This window comes from Microcaecilia unicolor, chromosome 5, assembly GCF_901765095.1.
Source record: "Microcaecilia unicolor chromosome 5, aMicUni1.1, whole genome shotgun sequence".
In the NCBI taxonomy this organism is placed as follows: Eukaryota; Metazoa; Chordata; class Amphibia; order Gymnophiona; family Siphonopidae; genus Microcaecilia; species Microcaecilia unicolor.
This window is the reverse complement of record NC_044035.1, coordinates 302518420-302538322: the sequence shown is the minus strand read 5'-3', so window position 1 is coordinate 302538322 and position 19903 is coordinate 302518420. Positions and strand designations below refer to the sequence as shown.

The 19903-nt window shown below is 40.3% G+C and overlaps 1 protein-coding gene and 1 long non-coding RNA gene across 6 annotated transcripts in view; one reads left to right on the top strand and one right to left on the bottom strand.

Annotated features, from left to right (window-relative positions):
* Positions 1–252: 252 nt before the first annotated feature.
* On the bottom strand, positions 253–3833 carry LOC115470794. 2 transcript variants are annotated; one of them, XR_003942239.1, is made up of 3 exons: positions 3747–3833; positions 3324–3555; positions 253–1664 (listed from the first exon to the last, which is right to left on the bottom strand). It is a non-coding gene; the product is annotated as an uncharacterized LOC115470794 (long non-coding RNA). The 2 variants fall into 2 exon arrangements; XR_003942240.1 differs by lacking the exon at positions 3747–3833 and having other exon boundaries at positions 253–979; positions 1105–1664; positions 3324–3656.
* A 39-nt stretch (positions 3834–3872) lies between these two features.
* The window catches only part of LOC115470793 (chromodomain-helicase-DNA-binding protein 9-like), a 624303-nt gene continuing 608272 nt past the window's right edge, over positions 3873–19903 (top strand). For all 4 annotated transcript variants that reach the window (XM_030204322.1, XM_030204321.1, XM_030204320.1 and 1 more), the window contains exons 1-2: positions 3873–3958; positions 5393–7025. In XM_030204322.1, coding sequence (XP_030060182.1) covers positions 5559–7025 — 1467 coding nt within the window. In that variant the 5' untranslated portion in view covers positions 3873–3958; positions 5393–5558. The remainder of the gene's footprint in view (positions 3959–5392; positions 7026–19903) is intronic.

Below are 19903 nucleotides of genomic sequence, written 5' to 3'. Positions count from 1 at the left end.
GCAAATTGGTGAAGCAATTAATGGGACCGAGTCAACATGGTTTCAGCTAAGGGAAGTCTTCCCGTAGCTGAAACCATGTTGACTCGGTCCATTAAGCCATGTTTACTTATGAGTTCCATAATTTTATTCTTTATAATAGTTTCTACTATTTTACCCAGCACTGACGTCAGGCTTACTGGCCTGTAATTTCCCAGATCACCCCTGGAACCCTTTAAAAATTGGCATTACATTGGCCACCCTCCAATCTTCAGGTACAACAGACAATTTTAATGACAGGTTACATATTACAGTGCAGTGGTGACAGATGTGCCAGGTTAAGCTTTAACTTAATAGATTTTGTACAAGTAAAGGCTATATATCCCTTAAACTTCTGTCAAAAATTGTTGTCCCTTTCCATACAAATATACAGTAAAAACATTGTGTATTTTGTTTTCAAACCGCCAGTCACCTTTATTAATAGTAAGAAAGTGCTTTGAGTGTAGATCTTGTTTAAGATTTGTGTCTGTTGTAAATCTAAATGCTTCTGGAACATTTCTTAATTTTGTATCCTGGTCTTCTTCCTAGTGTGGGTTTGATATATACGATTAAGGCATTTCATTTTTTTTATTATATATAATTTCATTTATAATACTTTTTATCTTTAGCATTTTTTTATATGTGTAGATTGTAATATGTAAACTGTATAAATAAAAATAGGAAAAGAAAAAAGCATTGTCCACCTCTGACTGTATTGGCAGCTGTGGCATGTATTCATGACTATTTATCACTTCTATAGTGTTGATCTTTCCAACAAGTTTCTCCCCCATCTTTTCCCAGACTATCTGCTGCCTATGCTCATCAGCCAAGATCACATTGACCTTGAGTGCACACTTTGGGTGGTGTGGACCATCATCAGAGGAAGGCCAACAAAATTTATTTTTTGGTAAAATTCCAAGGATATCTACCCTAACACATCATTGTCAACTTGCTGCAGGGCATCCTGGAAAAGAAAGGAAAATAAATATTAAATTCAAATAGCAAAAATATTTCATAGTATAAACACTGTTGGATTTCTAGTTAACTACACAAACGACTAGTAAATGCCAAATTCAGCTTCTTTCTTACTGTTTGGCTTAAGATTTTAGTTGATCATTTCAGCTTGTCTATATAAACACTGGAAAGCACTTCTTCATTTGTCAAACTATAATAAATATGTAACAGAAGACATGTTGCATGAAAAAGACTCTTCATCTAAGTCCTTCCACAGTCCTTTCAAATTCCTAGCAGTTTACATTCTGTTTTGAGTTTACTTTGCGAGAATGTTTGCAGATGAAGTGTTATAACGGTCCCATAACCTGTTTGCACAAATGGGAAACTCTACTTTTCCTTGAAATTTCCTGTAGCCTTTCTTAAAGTGCTGTCAAGTTCATCAGATGATACTTTCACATAAGTGTTACAATCCATGTCTTGTATTCTCCACTATTCCAATGGCATAAGGTCCCTTTCTTCTTGTAATGGAATTTCCCAGTGCTCCAGTAGAGATGGATGAGGGTGAAGCAAAACAAGCATTGCTTCCTCAATATAGTGACCTTCTACCAACACCTTCAGCTCTTCTAATAGTTCATCTTGATATTGCATACGGTAGGAAACAACAAGCTCACGGAACTCTCCTTGTTAAACCGGTTCTGAAAATTAGAAAAAAAAAAGTATTAAAACTGAATTTGTCACTCCTTAAGCTGGGAAAGGAAGAGGAGGAGGGGGAGGTTAGTAAGAAGATGGCTGTCATTTGGGACTTAATAGTCTGTGTTTCAGTACATAAGTATTGCCATGCTGGGACAGACCAAAGGTCCATCAAGCCCAGCATCCTGTTTCCAACAGTGGCCAATCCAGGCGTACGTCTAGTAGCGCTTTAGAAATAAGTAGTAGTAGTAGTTACAAATACCTGGCAAGATTCCAGGTTTAGACCTGGTTCCATTATCTGTTCTGTTATTCTGTGGGGGTTTGGGGACTAATTTGTATGACAGTCTGAATGTCTTCTCCTTTGGTTTATATGCTGCTTCTTTTAATTTTAATAAAAATTTATACTAAAAATAATGCCCCATGTAAGCCGCATTGAGCCTGCCATGAGTGGGAAAGCGCGGGGTACAAATGTAACAAAAAAAAAAAAAAAAACCCACCAAAAACTGAATTCAGCTGCTTATTATGAAAAAAAATGGTACCTAACCACTATGAAGCCTGAAAATTATACAGCAACATTCTTGGAGAATTAAAAGGCATTTCACTGCCTGCAAAGAACTCAACAGCAGCAAATTTAAGAACACTAGGAGGCAAATCGGCCAAGAGATATTTAAGACCTGACCATAGCTCCCCCCCCCCCCCCCCAAAAAAAAAAAAAGGTTTCAATGAACCAAATCCACAGAACAAACTAATGCAGTGGTTCCCAAACCTGGTCCTGGAGGCACCCCAGCCAGTCAGGTTTACTGGATATCATGAGAGAGATTTGCATGCACTGCCTCCACTGCATGTAAATCTCTCTCATGAATGTTCATTGTGGATATCCTGACAACCTGACTGGCTGGGGTGCCTCCAGGACCAGGTTTAGGAACCACTGAACTAATGAATAAATTTTACTATTCATTTCATTGTTAATTTATTTCCCTAGAGTCCTACTAGATCAATTTGCACCAATGTTTGTCCCTGTCTGACTAGCAGACAGAGGTAGAGAAACTTGAACTATTCTAGTGACATCATCAGTATACGGGTTGGTGCCTGCTGGAATCTTTTAGTATTGTTTTGCTCAAGCAGTATAGAATTCAGACAAAAAAAAAACAACATATCGCAACTCAGTACCCAAGGGGAGTATTTTACAGCTTTTTGACAGAGCCAGGCCTGCCCCCAAGGGCTCTTTACAGAGTCAGGCCACTTCCCAAGGGCTCTTTTTAGAGCTAGTGTCTAGCTGTTCCAGTCTGTCCAGCCTAGTGTTTCAAAGCCATCCCATGGATGGATGGATGGATTTTCCCACCCCACCCAGCTATTTGGGGTGTTGTCAGGCTATTTTTGGGCATGAATTGGGACATTTTTCACCATCTGGCAACTCTGGTTGTTTAGCTGCCTTTATACAAGAGGCTTCCACAATAATCCCCAGCACCGAATAAATGCTCCCAGCAGCACACGAACGCTCTCACACAAAGTTACATGCCTCACACACAGAAAATGCTTTAAGAAATTAAAGTGGTCAAAACGGAAAAAATCTTTTTCAAAATCGCAACAAAAGTAAGACAAAGCTACAGGACATAGTATAAGCTCTTATACAGATTCAAAGGCAATAAAGTGTCAACACGTACGGTGCAGGTGGAAGTCCACGCATGCGTGTGTAAACGAGTGCAATGCAGGAATGAAGAAGACGTTTTTCGCAGGCTCGTGATGATGCCCATTTCTAGACACGCGCAAGGCCGATCTCAAACAGGAACTGTAGACTACACTGGACAAGAGTTCCCTCTCCTCAGGGATTTCCAAGGACGAGTCCTACGCCCTTTCCTCAGGCAGCTCCCGGGACGTCAGAGAGGTCGAAGCCGCCTAAAGGTATCAACGTGAAAGGCAAACCGGAAGAAGTAGATACTCAACGAATTACAGGCGACCCCCCCCCCTCTCCCGTTTGGAATCTCTCAGACCCAAACTCCCGCCCTGGTTCGACATCTCTCTCATTCTGAATCCCCTCCGTAACCGTTCTACCTTCAAAATAATCTTTTACATTAACCATCACTGACCCCATAATTTTTCTCCTCCGGCGTCCCGCCACCTCTGACGCAACGTCTTTTTTTCGGGGCCGCGTCGCCGTCCCGCCACCTCTGATGCATCTTCCTGTTTCCGGCAGGGCGGGACGGGCACCGACAGAAAGACGTTGCGTCAGAGGTGGCTGGATACCGGAGAAGGAAAACTAAGGGGCCACTCATGGGTGATTTCAAACACGAATTGGAAGGTGGGAACGCGGTGGTAGGAAGTTTGAGAATGAGGGCTGGAAGCTGAGCTGCGGGCGGGGAGGAGAGGGGGAGACATGTTGGACAGGGGAGAGCGGAAGAGAGGGAGAGATGGTAGACCGCGGGGGAGGGGAGAAGAAGGATCCCCGGTCCTCGGTTGCATGTGAATAGAAGTGCTCGTCGTCTGACAGTGTGAGGGAAGTCAAATGCATGTGACTTGGTATCTCTGCTTTTCCTCCAAGAACAAGAGGTTTCGCAGCACAGTGAGCGTGGGAGGGGGGGAGGGGTGTTGGATTAAGGCCTGAATAGGGCGCTGCTGATGTGAGGGAGTAGAGTCGCTTTTTTAAGTCAATGATTAGTGTTTGATATCAGCGTTTTGTCTGCTAAAAGAAAAACCGAATGTTCCTGAAGTTCTAAATGTCCGTGGAGGCATACTAATGTTTTCCTAAACGCATAATCTAGCTATAATCATAAGATTTACGAAAGATCTTAATCATTGTGCAAAAAAAGCCCATTGGGTTGTCAGACTTTCTAGAAAGTAACATAAAAGCTGACATTTATTTGACAGTATAATCAATCGGCATTTATAGAAAGAAGGAGCTGGCACTCAGCCACCTGCTGAACGTTATCATTTTAAAAAAATTAATACAAATATCTTATTAATTTGAATACGTTTCATACAGCATGCATCTTGTCTTGAGTCTGTATAACAGATTTCAGAATCATTGTACTATCATTCTGTCAAAAGCATAGTTTAAAGGACCAATATGCAGTATTAGTTGAAATATATTTGCTTTACATAGTTGCTGAGTGGGGTTGCAAAAAGAGTATAGCTGAAGATATACCACTGAGAGACAAAATAGGAGAAAGCCTTCTTAACATAAGCTTCTCACTTGTCTATTTTCTTATATATTTTCTTATATATTTCCACTAATCATGATGTATTGTAAGCCGCATTGAGCCTGCAAAGAGGTGGGAAAATGTGGGATACAAATGCAATAAATAAATAAACACTTTTTAAAACTTGAGATTACATGTTTAACATTCACCTTAATGAACTTAATTTTGTGTTGTCTTGTAGTTTTTTTGAACTTAGTAAGCCCTATCAAAGCACACATGATGGCCACAGCTGTGTGTATTGCAGTCTTGGAGCTATATTCTGGCAATAGGGAGTATATCCTGATAATCTGAATTTGAAGTATTCAATCAGGTTAGTGCTATCTGAGTTTGATAACATTAACTTGATTTAGGTATTGGATACGTTGGTCTCTTATATAGTATGATTATTATTGTGGTGTTTTTTTACTGAATGCACAGCTTACTTTAATAGTGAATTTTTAAAAAATAAGTATACATTTTCTTCCAGTATTTTTTTTTTCATTTTTTGAAAAGAAGTTGCACAATGTAAATTGACATTATTTGCTTTTGTTCCATAGGATACATTTGCAAACTGTGAAGCATGCATTTTTCTACTTGTGTTGACTGTCGCTAGCATGCCTTGGATCCTTTAGTGATCAGTCAAGCAGTTGGGTTACTTTTTAATTACAGAACGGCAGTCCCTGAGCCCTTTGGATTGAATCAACAATCTTGAACAAATATCAAATGACTGATCCTATGATGGACTTTTTTGATGATACCCACCTTTTTGATGAGACTTTAGGTTTGTCTGATGATACTTTTGTACAACCGGGGCCTGTGTCTCTTGTTGATGAGTTGAATTTGGGTGCTGAGTTTGAGCCTTTACATGTAGATACATTGAACCATGTGCAAGACTCTCAAACACATCAAAAGATTAATGATTTTGACCAGTTAAATCAGTTTGATTCACTCAAACTTCATCAAGTTGTTCCTCATCACCAGGGATTCAACAACTCGACTGAAAATGTGCTGTCTCCGCGCTCAGAATTCAATTGCTCTCCTATTCATACGCAAACCCAGGCCAATAGAATGTTTCCAGATGTGGCAGATGGCAGCCCTATGTGGGGTCACCAAACTGCTAGCAGTGTCCCAAGTCAAAATGGGTCCCCTTTCCACCAAGGACATGCTCAGTCTATGCGACAAAGCAAAAGTTTTGTAGGACATCATGACTTTGCTTTATTTCAGGCTAGTGAACCACAACAGCAGTGTGCCTCGCTGCACTCACCGCAGAGCAGAAACAGTGTTAATCCTGGGCAGGAAGCACTTAGTCAGCCAAAAAATTTTATGGAAGCTAGTATTACAACTACACAAAGAGTCAATGTCTCCCAGCAGCCTCGAGTTTGTAATCCGTCAACTCCACAGCAGCCCCTTCCTGCACAACAGTTTTCTCAACCTTCAAATCCATCGGTGCGCTTTTGTGGGAATCATCATGGTGGTCAGCAAGAAGATAACTTTGATGGACAGTCTTCAGGTTTGGCTTCTTGCTCTGTCAATTCTACACAGCCCTTTTCTTCTCATTATTATTCCAGCAGTCATATTTCTGCTAATGGTCTTTTGCAGTCTTCCTCAGCTCTTAGCACCAGCCAATCAACTCACTCTCTATCAGATTTTCCTGGAAGTGATGCCTTTTCAGCTGCAACAGGGACCAAGGAAGAAACTGCCCAGCATATCCTTAACCCCAGTGCAACACTGAATTCAAACCGTTTCCAAATGCTGCATTCAGCACATCCTCAGGGCAACTTCAGCAGTTCAAAATTGTCCTCTGTGGACATTAATTTTCCTGCATCAGCTGGCTCTCCTCAGATGAGTCATTTCAGTGATCACATAGAAAGCAATGGATTTTCTTCTTTAGAGGACAATTTACTTCACCAGGACGAATCTCAGACTGAGCCATTTTCAGGACTTGATCCAGCAGATCTTCTTGAGGAGGAGCTCCTAATCCAATTTCATGACTCTTCATATGGCCAAAACAGCTCAAGTCAAGCAACGCTAGCAAACCAAGACATAGAGCAGCATATGAATTTACAACAAATAAAACAGGTTCCTGACATTGCACATACCCGATCCCAAAGCCAAGCTCATCGTTGGAATGCATCTGTTTCTAATCATCAGCACCTGCGAGAAAGAAATCATTCTGGTGCACGAGAGAGGGTATGTACTACTTAAATGCACTTGAGTGTTAAGTGTACAGACTAACCAACATGCATTCAAAGCTCCTCTTATGCTTGAGACCAGTCTCTAATAAGTAAGTTAAAACATGAAGTACCATGATTTTGCTGCCAAATTGAACTGTTTGTGTTGAAATTACTAGTTTTTTTAATTTTTATGCTTCTCTGGTTATTGTGGGACTTTGATAAGTGGTAAAGAAACTTCCTCTTTTTCTCTTGTTAACTATGTGGTTTCTGAACTGTATTCTGTCCACAAACAGCCGGGTTAGTTATCTTTTTAGGGTAGATGTTCATGATATGAAAGTTTTGGACTTCTCCATAAATAGCTTTTATTTAGCTAGTTGCAACCTTTAATTTGGCATCCTTGTTATAAAGAGTGTTTCTGATATCAGATTAGAGGAGTACTATGTATGTCTTATGAGGAGCTAGCGGTAGCTAAGTATCATATGTCCAATTTACTGTCCATCTTACCAAAGCAGTGACAGATGGAAATTTTTTTCACTGTATTCATGGAAACCTAAAAGGTGTACACCTAAGAACTGAGATGTACCATCTTGAAAACAGTCTCCACGTTTTATGAAGACTCATCATAATGGCATATGTATTTGTTTTATATATATGTTAACTTCCCGTAGCCATGAATGCAAGGGGGGGGGGGGGGGGGGTTGCAGTGCACACTCTTCTTGGATCTAGCTGGTAGATTATGGGCTAGAAAGAGAGGGTATGGACTGCATTCAGCAGAACAAAGAGACAAAGTTTATAAGGATAAAAGCCCTGACAGGACTAGTGAAGTACTAACCCCCCCCGCCCCCCTGTTTACTAAAGCTTAGCTCGAGTTATCTGCAGCAGGGCCCATTTTATTCCTATGGGCCCTGCTGCAGATAACTTGACTTAAGCTTTAGTAAACAACCCTAAGAAAGGTGTAAAACTTTGTAGGGATAAAGATTAAGTGCTGGTTAACCAATTATACAAACAATAAGTTATAATTAGATTTCCTCATTGTTTCAACCTGCAAAACAAAAAGTGTATAATGCTCATGGTATTAGAGCCCTCAGAATTCTGAAATAACAATCCCTACACTGCATTTAAATTCTTACAGTGCACTTTCTCACACTTAAAATTCCTCAGTTTAGCAGGCATCTCATTTTAACACCAATGTTGCTGAATATTTTCTGATTGAACATGATCTTCTAGGATGGAAGTAATAAAAACATATTGTAGTAGTATAGTTATTCCTTGGACAGCTAACATGCTACATGTGCTAACAGCAGGAATACCCAAGCTTTCTAGTGTGCTCTTCGTTATAGTGAGGGCAGCCTTCTACAAAATTCCCCATAAACTTTTTCCTCAGCAAGTATTTGATTTTGGCTGCTAGTTACTAAAGTTTACCACGTTAATGGTGGTAGCATATGTTTTCTACCACAAAGCCTATTTTATGCATCAGATATACGATAACACCATTATCACGTGCTAATAAGCAGGGACCTTTATAGAAACAGAGAAACATGACGGCAGATAAGGGCCAAATGTCCTCTCCAGTCTGCCCATCCTCAGTAACTACTAACTCATTTATGATTTATGAATGGTTACAGTGCTGTACAGATTATGTAGTTGTTACATCCAATATTTTAGTTGATCAGGGCTGCTGCTCTAGGTATACATAATTGAACTCCATGAGACATTTCATAGCGTAGAAGAGGCTGTGTCGTTTATGTGCTATGTAGAGCACTCAGTTTATAAGATTCCTTTTCTTTCCTTTATTGCTTCTGTTTTGCTCTCCCACTAATCAGGGATCCTCATTGTAGTGTACAGTCTTAAAAAATTTTTTTTACAAAAATAAAAAGTTTTATGAAAACATATCATCCAAACCCCAACCCTTCTCACTCATACCACATTACGTTAGCATGTATGTATCCTTCACCTCAGTCTCCCAAGATATTTTTTAATAAATCACATCTTTCACAGTACTTATGAGGATTCCAGAAGGTTCAAACATATAGAAACATGCATATATATACAGCACTTTGCAAAAGTCTCCACACCCTCATTTGGTTTTTATTCTGTTGTCTAAAAAATATAATTCAAAATGCATGAAGAAAGTAATTTCATAACAGATTGCTTTATGTTGAGAGTGCAAGAGTGTGTCTATTTGGGCTTATTTATAAAGACATATAAGTTCCTAGATGTCTTTTTTTTTTTTTTAATAAATTGTTCTTGAAAAGCTGCAGAGATTGCACCTAAAGTGAAATTGGGCACATTGGGTAGCATACAGGTATATAAAACTCTTATCCCTGAATATTCATATGCATAAAGAGTATGTGTGTTCTTGTCACTGTGTGTACTTTTATGTGGGGGTAATTATATGTGACATTTTAAATATATGTATACTGACATATACTCTCCTCAAGCGAGCCTTCTCCGGAGTAGCCCTACACTCTGGAATGCATTGCCTGAAAGGCTCCGCTTAACACAAGACTATCTCTACTTCAGGATGCAGGTGAAAGCTTGGCTCTTCAACCAAGCCTTTAATGGAAGAAGTAACTAACTTGTTAGTCTCACTCACATATACAGGGAGTGACTCGGCTGCACATACTGCAGCAGGACAGTTTATCCACTCCTCCATGTGCAACTTTCTTCAAATCAGTCACCTTACTTTCTAATTCTTCCTACTTTCTTACCCATCTATATGTTACAACTTGCCTTACCCTTCACTACCAGTTATAATGTTCTGTTACATATTGTGTTGACATTGCTAGTATACCATGCCATACTTTGTATTGTTTTCGAATATTTTACTGTTGTAAATGCCTGTTGCTCATGTTTGATCTATTCTTACTGTACACCGCCTTGAGTGAACTCCTTCAAAAAGGCGGTAAATAAATCCTAATAAATATACATGCAAAATGACTTTCTAAAGTAGGAATTGATAGAGTATGGTGTGTGGATCGGGGAAAATTTCCAGTGTGAAAGAACAATTTAAGAGGTGAGATCCAAAACCCGGAGTAGAAAAAGCTGTTTTATTTCAAGAATTCTAGCCAACATAAGAATTTTTTCACTAAATATTATATATCTTGCGAATAAATGCCTTTCAGTTCAAATTTCACACATCTTATGGCTGTCTGTAAAGGCAGTATGTTTCCAGTTTGAACTCATTTTGGAAAAAATATACTTAGGTTTTGGAACTCACATCTTCAATTAAAGAATTGTTCAAAAGTAAGAATAAGAAACCAAAATGTATTCTTTGGGGAAGCTCTGTTTCTAAAGATTTCTTTAACAATGCCCATAATAAGTTAAATAGAACCTACCTGTGTGCAGTCACAATAAGTTAGCTGATCCAAATGCTTTTGGATGAAAATCATGTTATTTCTGTTGAATGAAGTGAATTTGAAGCATAAGTCTAAACATGCTGGGACATGGGATTGCCAAATGAATGTCAGGATAAAGATATTCAATTATATGGCTTGGGAGAAAGTTACAAGAACCTTTCAGTCTGTTTGAATATCCCTTGGGCAGCAAACAAACCCCCACGTATTGTGTATAAATACAAGAAAGTAGGAGTGGACCAAGCAGACCTCCACAGCCAGTAAACGGATGAAAAAACATTTTTGATATAGCACCTTACATAAAAGGGGACAATCCCTACTTTTTTTTTTTTTTTAATATCCCTTACAGCACTGTCTGTTCTATGATTGTAACAGTTTGTGTATTAATACAATTATTGTGCTCATCCAGCTAACATTATCCATACCACAAACCATGGTGATGACAGCATTGTATTGTGGGGATGCGTTACAGCAGTAGGGAGAGGACTAGTATGTCAAGATTAAGGGAAGATAGATGTTGAAAGTACAGGCAGATGCTAGAGGAAATCATAGTCTGTCATAGACCTTGGTACTGGGGGGAAGATGCATCTTTTGGCCAGAACAAGGATCCTAAGCACAATGTAAAGAAACAATAGTGTGGCGTCTCAGGAAGAATAAGAATGTTCTTGAATGACCCTGTCTGAATCCAGTAGAAAAATGTATGGTAAGACTTGACTACAGTCCATGGATGATCCTCTGCTAATTGAGCTATTCTGCCAAGAAGATTGCTTTACTGTGTAGAAGTTGGAAAATATAAATTACCTATGGTTGCCATTGCTGCTAGAGGTCTCTGCTCAGTATGAGTCAAGAAGTGTGGAGATGCATGTAATTTTTCCTTACTAATTTTGGAATCCTATATAATAAACGCACCTCCAACATTCTGAAGCTGACTGCATGGCTGATGCAATCCTGCTCTCTGTATCCATCTCCTGAATGGACATCACGTACTTCCGGGTTCGTCACAAGCAGAAAGTGACCAACCACAAGAGGTTTCTCGGCTTCAGAATGTTGAAAGGTGCATCTATTAAATAGGATTGGTCAGTTCCTTGAAGCACAACCAGAACTCAGCGTCCTGTACAGTAACGCTCAGACACCAGAGAGAGAGGGAGGGAGGGAGGGAGGGGGGGCTGACACCAGAGAGGGGGGGGGGGGGAGGTATCTCTGTCACACACACACTCTCTCTCACTCACTGTGTCTCACACTGTATCACATTCACTATGTGTCACACAGTCACTCACAAACTCTCTGGTCTCATACACTATCTCACAGAGAGTCTGTGTCTCAACACACCACTCTCAGACTGTCTCTCACATACGCACTTGCACACACTCTCTTGGTCTCATACACTCAGTCTCACAGCGAGTCTGTGTCTCACACACACACTCTGACTGTCTCTCACATACGCACTTGCACACACTCTTATTGTCACACACACTCTCACAGACACACTCGCACCCAGACTCACTCTCTCTCTCACACACACACGCACATTCACTCTCTCTCTCACGCACAGTCACTTTCACATACACTCTCTCAAACATACACAATCCGAGGAAAACCGTGCTAGTGCCCGTTTCATTTGTGTCAGAACCGGGCCTTTTTAACTAGTATTTTTATAATTCACATTGAAAGTATAAAACAGTGTTTCCCTAGTTGGTCCTGGAGTACCCTCCTTGCCAGTCAGGTTTTTCAAGTTATCCACAATGAATATGCATGAAAAAGATTTGCATATAAGGGAGGCAGTGTATGCAAATCAATCTTATGCTTATTCTTTGTAGATATTCTAAAACCTGACTGGCAAGGGAAACACTGCTGTAAAGTATGTTATGGGCCAGTGATTTTCAACCCAGTCCTCGGGGACCACCTGGCTAATCAGGTTTTCGGGATATCCGCAATAAATACACATGAGAGAGATTTGCACGCCTACTTTCTTGGTATATAGTATAGACTACTGAAACAAATTACTCCCTTTTAATAATGCTCAAATGGGAGCAAACACTACAAATGAAAAATATAAAAAATGATTGCTGAATAATATGTAAGTGTACATATTAATATAATTAAAAGTGACACCTTCCTTAAAGGGAGGGAAAAGACCTTGGTAACCACCACCTGCTCAACAATTTAAGCAGGTGTGGTAACTTTCAGTCCTCTAGCTCTTAAAATCCTTTAATGATAAATTTCAAAACAAACCTTGTAAAAAATTGAACTGAATTCTAGAGTTCTCACCAGAAAGTTTTGCCATCCGAGTGGCATAAAGGAGTAGCTGGGTGGTGGTGTGGGTGTACAGTGCAGTATTATAACATTTTCTGTTAAGTTAGGTGGATGGACGGTAAAATCAGCTGAGTGGCGTACCAATTCTAAAGATCTGGGTCTCTCTCTTTTTTTTTTTTTTCCTCTTCTCCAGAAGTTTCAATTTATATAAGAACAAGTTGCCCTACTAGGTCAGACCAAGGGTCCATCCTGTCCAGTTCCTGTTTCCAACAGTGCTCAGTCCAGGTCACCAGTACTTGCCAGAGTCCCAAAAAGCGGCATGATTCCATGATTCTTAACTCTAGTGGTAGACAGAGCTTTCTCAGGTCTACCGTAACGGGTTATGTTTGTTTTCATTTGAATAATTGCCAAGTTTGAATTAGCCAAGTCTAGGTGTTGTACAGAATAACAACAACTGCAGAGGAAATAATATAAAAAATAGGAAAGTCATACATACATTCCAACAAAGAGAGAGAACACAGCGTAGTGAGTGCTTCTGTCATTCCCTGTCCATTGTCCCTTAAAGAGAGTTAAAAATCTCAGCAAAAAGGTGTTTTCAGATCCAATTTAAATTGTTTGTAAGACATTTCAGAGCCCCAGGTGCAAAGCATTCCAGAGAGTGGGTGCCATAAAATAAAGGCACTGGCTACATTAGACTTCTATGTGCTTGTAAAGGGGATAGGAGAATTAATCATAAGTACATAAGTAATGCCACACTGGGAAAAGACCAAGGGTCCATTGAGCCCAGCAATCCTGTCCATGACAGCGGCCAATCCAGGCCAAGGGGACCTGGCAAGCTTCCCAAACGTACAAACATTTTATACACGTTATTCCTGGAATTGTGGATTTTTCCCAAGTCATTTAATGACTACAAAATCCCCAATGGAACAGAGGGTATACTAAGATTGAACAAATAATCTGGGGTACTGTCCAAAGCGCTCTGAAAATTAGCAATAGGATTTTAAACTGAATCTTGGAGCAAACAGGAAGCCCAATGTCGATGTTACGTAGTGGAGTAACATGATTCCCACGTTTAGCCCAGCATAGAAAACGGGCTGCATTGTTTTGTAATGATTGCAATCTTTTTAAGGCAGATTGAGGTAAACTTGCATAGACCACATTACAATAGTCTATTGCGAGGTCACATGAGCATGGTATAAGGTATGTAGAACATCTGAGGTACAGATAGGGTGAACAGAATACAGTTGCTGTAATGCATAAAAAAAACAGATTGAAGTACAGAGTACATTTGCTTAGTGAATATCAGATGAGAGTCGATAAAACGCCCAAATATCTAAAAGAGTCGACTGTTGGTTGGGGTAGACCAAAAAGAATAGGAACAATAGCAGGTGAGGTAGATGGTTAGAAATCCAGCATGCAACAGTCTTATCAGGGTTAAGGACCAAACAGTTTATCCTTTCAGCCACATTGCTACAGCCTCAAGACATGAATTTAAAGGGTGAAAAGACTATGGCTGTAGGGTTAGTATGATTCACCAGAAGGATGTCATCGGCATAAATGTATGTAGAAATATTAAAAGACTGAACAAATGTTCCTAATGGACCTAAAAAAGATGTTAAAATAGAAAGAGGTGACAGAATAGAACCCTGTGGAACTCCAAATTTTATCGGAAAAGGTGAAGAGGTATTACTGTAACAGTTACAGAAAATGTTTGGTCTTTAAGAAAGGAATTGAACCACTTGAGAGCCATACCTGATACCTCTGTTGATGACAATCTCTGTAAAAGAAGGGAATGATTAAAAATCAAAGGCTGCTGATAAGTTTAAGGAAATTAGTAAGGTAATCAAACCTTTATCTAGATTTCTGTGTATGTCACTCAAAAGAGAAGCTAAAATGGCCTCTGTACTATGACCTGAATGAAAACTAGATTGTCTCAGATGTAGCAATTAATTGATTTCACATGGAGAGAAGTTGTTGAAATACCAATTTTTTTTGTTGTTTTTGAAAGAAAAGAAATAGTAGAGACTGGGCACTAATTAACTGGGAGTGTAGCATCAGTGATGGCTTCTTCAATATTGGCCGGACAGCTGCCTCTTTCCATGCTACTGGCACCTGTCTCGATGACGGACTTAAGGAACAATTTGTAGAATAATTGGCAAAAGACCCAAGGAAGAGACCTTTAAACCAACTTGGAGGAATTGATCCATTTGAGAAGCAGAAGGATTCATAGAGGAAATGAGGTTTTTTTTTTAATGACTTTTTCTTCCAGCAATTTGTCTAAACCTTTTTTAAACCCAGCTACATTAACTGCTTTATCACTTTCTCTGGCAATGAGTTCCAGAGCTTAACTATACATTGAGTGAAAAAATATTTTCTCCTGTTTGTTTTTAATGTGCCACTCTACTCAGGATTTTATAGACTTCTATCATATCTTTCCTCCCATCTCCTTTGGCAGAGTGGTTAACCAGGGGACCTTATCTTCCCTCTCCTAGCAAGGTATGCTTGGGTACTTCCAGTGCAGTGTACTAGTCTAGCAGGGACGATAAGGAAGATGAAATGTAGTTATACCTGTTCATTTCCTTGAGTCCTACTAGACCAGTCCAGGACCCGCCCTGGAGGATGCAGTTCTAAGGGATTCGTTGAGGTCTCTGCTCTCCTCTCTCTGTGGTATGTATGTAATAATTTTATTAGAGGTCGATATTTAATTAAAAACCCTTTAGTGTCTAATGTTCCCATCAATCGGTTGCTATATGGCTTATTATGTGGAACCATTGTGACACTACAGGGTTACAGTGTGATTGGGGTCGTCTTTGGTGTAGTATGTGGAATCTAATTCTGCTTTTGGCAGTAGAGAATTCAGAGTGCAGCATCAGCCCTTATATCGGTATGCCACTGGTAATAGTTTAGTATCTCTACGTCCCTCTGCTGGACTGGTCTAGCAGGACTCAGGAAAGGAAATTAGACAGGCCATGACTAACGTCCAACACTTAAGGTTGTGTTGGTAAGTGGTTTGACTGAGAGTCGTTTTTTTTCCTCCCTCTACTATGGTAAATATATGGATGAAATATACACACCCGATGTAGAAGAGGACCCTCATTTAAATGATTCATTGTGGGGTGAGAAGAGGATTAGCTGAAGAGATAAGTAGGGGTATTGATTGTGGAATGGCATAGTGTATGAGACAAAGGAGTAGCATTGAGGGGAGGTATGAAAAAAGGCATTCAGGATTTCGGGATGCTTTTCCCTTTTTTAACTTTAAATTTTTTATTCAAGTTTTACAATACAAAAAAGAAAACCATTTCATGTAAACCAATGCATACAACTCCCCTTATACACCTCCAGTAAATGAAGAGCTCGCATCCCCCTAACTCGAAACCTCCCTTTCCTCCCAATGATTAGTTATCAAACCCCCCCAAAAACCCCACAACATGCAACACCCAACACCCCACAACATGCAACACCCAACACTCATAACTATTTATTTAGACTTTCACACATGGCATAACGTGAGCTAATTTTGTCCATTCTTCCCTAGTAGAATCAAAACGACCATGATGACAATCGTTAATTGTTCCTCATCTCGAATTGCTCATAATCATATTGCCTAGTCATTTACTGTAGGCCTCTGTGCTGTTTCCATTTTGCTGCTGCAAGACACATCTCTTGACTTTGGTTACCCAATCTGAGCAAACTAAATTTGGTTCACAAGGAAATGGGGAGGCTAAAGTTGCCTTATTAACTATGTGATCACTTTCCAAGAATTTTGTATTATATCACAGAACCAATATATATGGAAAAAAGTTCCCCTATTTTTCTGACATCTCCAGCATAACTCTGAGGTACTGGAGTGCAATACCGTTTGGTAGGAACCTTGTATGTTTCTTGATAAGGACACAAATTGAAACTTGTTTAACTTCATGAAACACCCTTTTCCAAGTACTCTTGCCAAATTCTTCGCCCAAATCCAGCTCCCATTGTAACAAACCTGTACTTTTGAAAGTCCTTCCCATTTAAAAATCTATGTAAATGGAAATGGGACCCTTCAATTTCCCCAGCGCTACCCACTAGTTTTCAAGGTGCTCCCTATGTTCCGGATCCTCCCTTGGATCAATTTTGGGAGACACTATAAAATGTTTAACCTGCAGGTATGGAAAGAGAGCCCTAGTAGATATCTCTTTTAGATCTTCAAAAGAAATGCATGTCCCCTATATCCATAAATTGTATCAACCCCCCCAAGCACCCCTCCATAGTAAGAAATACCACCTTCCCATGCCCCCCCCGCCTAAACAATGGCTAATAAAGAATCAGGGCCAGTGATGATAACTATGTCTGTACCCTGAAACATGTATGAATCTTCGACCAAATGTGCAACAAATACTCATAAGGATTGGTAATCTGAGCTCTGGTAACTTTCCCTCACCCGTAATCCATAGCAATGCGCAAAGGAAGAGCAGGGAATTGATCCTGTTCCATAGAACCACCTGCTTTAGTCGGTCTATAGCCCACTCTAATAACTGCCATGATTGTGAAGTCCAAAAAGTACCGCACCAAGTTGGGAACACGCCATCCTGCCTAAACTCTGTTCTCTGCCACAAAAAGTTGTTAGCAAGCTGGGGTGGCTTCTCTCCCCAAGTGAAAATATGAACTATCCCTTTGTACTTGTATAAGCACTGACTGGGAAACTTCCAAAGGTAAAGATGGGAATATAAAAACAGTAATGTAGACAAGATGTTCATTTTAATTACCACAATACATCCCCCATCACAACAACAACATAAGCCTTTCATTTCCCCAAATCTACTCTAATCTGTTGTAAAGTTTTCCCCGTAGTTCTTTTGATTATAGAATGGATAAGTCTTTAGTAAGTTGCACTACCTAAATAGGGTATCTCCCCTTTAGACCATTTAAAAGGATAGTGCTCACTATAATGACGCTTCATCCACCCTTTCAGTATTTGTACCCAATAATTCTGATTTATCAAAGCATACTTGAAAACCTGGCAATGTGTCCACTCTCCAATAAATCTTGTATAATAACTGTGAGTGTTGGTTCAGGAGAGACCACATTGAAAAGTATGTCAGCAAAAAGTGCTTTTTATAATGGTGTTTCTCGGCCCTAAACCCTTTAATATCCATATTATCTCTAATTGTGCCAGTGACTCTATAGAAAGAGCAAACAGGAAGTGTCAAAGGGCACCTCTGCCGTGTACCTCACTGGATGGAATAAAAACCTCTTTGTAACCTCCATTGGAATTTAATACAGGCCTTGGTATTCATAAAGTTTATGAATCCATGTGCTGTTCTTTTTCTGCTGGTGTTAGGGTGGGGTAATTGAATATGACTCTAATATTGTGTTATGCCTCCTCTGTTCCTCCCACCTTCACTGTTATACATTTTGTATAAAATCTTTAAGAATTTCTCTCTCTAATCTCTTTATCACGATAATGAAGGGTATCTTCCTTTCCCTTATCTTCTGCATAAGTACTCTGCCATTACTGGGTCAGACCAAAGGTCCATCAGCCCAGCATCCTGTTTTCAACAGTGGCCAATCCAGGTCACAAATACCTGGCAAGATCCCAAAAAATGTTTGAATAGTTTGGACAACTTCTTTACTCTCCACAGATGTATGGCTAACATAGTTCCAACTTATTACCATATTCAAAATTTTTTGCTGAAGCTACCTCTGCAAAAAATTTGTCTCTTTGATCTGTAGTCTGAGATTCAACATATATCAGTCCCGCACCCTTTCTTTTTCCTCGCCCTCCATTTTATTTGTGGCCTTCACCACCACCATCTTCAGGGCATCCCACAAATAACTATCATTCAGCTGTACCATTATTTTCAATGTGAATTATTATTTACCCCTTAATTTCCTCACAAATCTGACAGTCTCCTAATAATACTCATTGAGTCTCCAAAAACCCTTAGCTTGCCACCCCTCCCAGCCACCTAACTCGACCCATATAGGGCCTTATCGGAAATATTTATGTTTTCAATATGTGCATCCAAAAGTGGGCCCAGTAGTTCTGTCACCCACATATTAAATCTATGCATGTATAAGTTTCTCTGGTGTGTGAGAAGAAAGTATCATTTCTTTTGAGTTGGGTGGTCTAACCACCACATATCCACTAGTTCAGAGCTTGCATTAGGGACAAAAAAGCCTTTCTGTGAGAAATATTATACCTGCCCCCTCCATTAGAATGGTCTAATTTCCCATCAGGGACAATATTAAAATCCCATGCTGCTAATACTATTCCTTTACAGAAATTTGTCAGTGGATGAAGAAGACCACGAAAGAAAGTCCTTTGCCCAGTGTTCGGTGCATATATGTCACTTCCTTCCCATACAGTAGTCCCCTTGCTGCCAAGCAGTTTCCTGAGTCATCCTTGAATGCGTTCTGTAATATAAATTGGACATCTCCTTTGTATTAATATTATTATTTGTACCGCTTATACCCCACACTTCCCACTCATTAGCAGGTTCAATGCGGCTTTCATATCATCATGCTGATCAATCCATAGACTGGTGGGTTGTGTCCATCTACCAGCAGGTGGAGATAGAGAGCAATCCTTTTGCCTCCCTATATGTGGTCATGTGCTGCCGGAAACTCCTCAGTATGTTCTCTATCTCAGCAGGTGGTGGTCACACACAGCAGCAGCTCTGGCTAGGTCTCCAAGCCTAATTTTTAGGTTTTGTTGAGTACCTGGGGTTGAGGGCTCTTCTTGAGCAAGTGCAAACCTGGTGGTGCCAGGTCCCTCCTTTTCTCCCCCCTCCCGCTGGCTCCGTTAAAAAAAAAAAATGTTTTTGACGTCCTTAAAGGCGTTATTTCAACGTTTATTTCAACGTTTATTGCAGCTGCTCACTGGGACACCAGTTCGTTACAGCTCGGAGCGAGAAGCAGGTAATTTTACCTTTTTATAGCGGGCAGGGGTTTCCCCGTTCGGTCTCCACGTGGCTTTATGGCGTCGGAGGGCGAGGGTGCGAGGATTCGCTCCCCCGAACCGCGTGGGTGCGTCTAGCAGCGATGCGGGGATTTCAAACCTGAATCGCCTTTGTTAAGCATCAGTTGGAGTTCCGGTCCAGTGTCCCGGTTCTTCCTCCGGTGCGGCGGTTTTTTCCCAGCCATAAGCGCCCATCCCCCGCTGCTCGCCCACTCCATGTTGGCCGGCCACTCTGCTCGACGGCTTCTTCTTGGGCCGCCCTCGAGCTGGGAGACGTTAATACTATGGTCGCCCTTGATTCGGGCGACGGTAAGAAAGCGGCCAAAGTTAAGCCCCGTTCTTCCC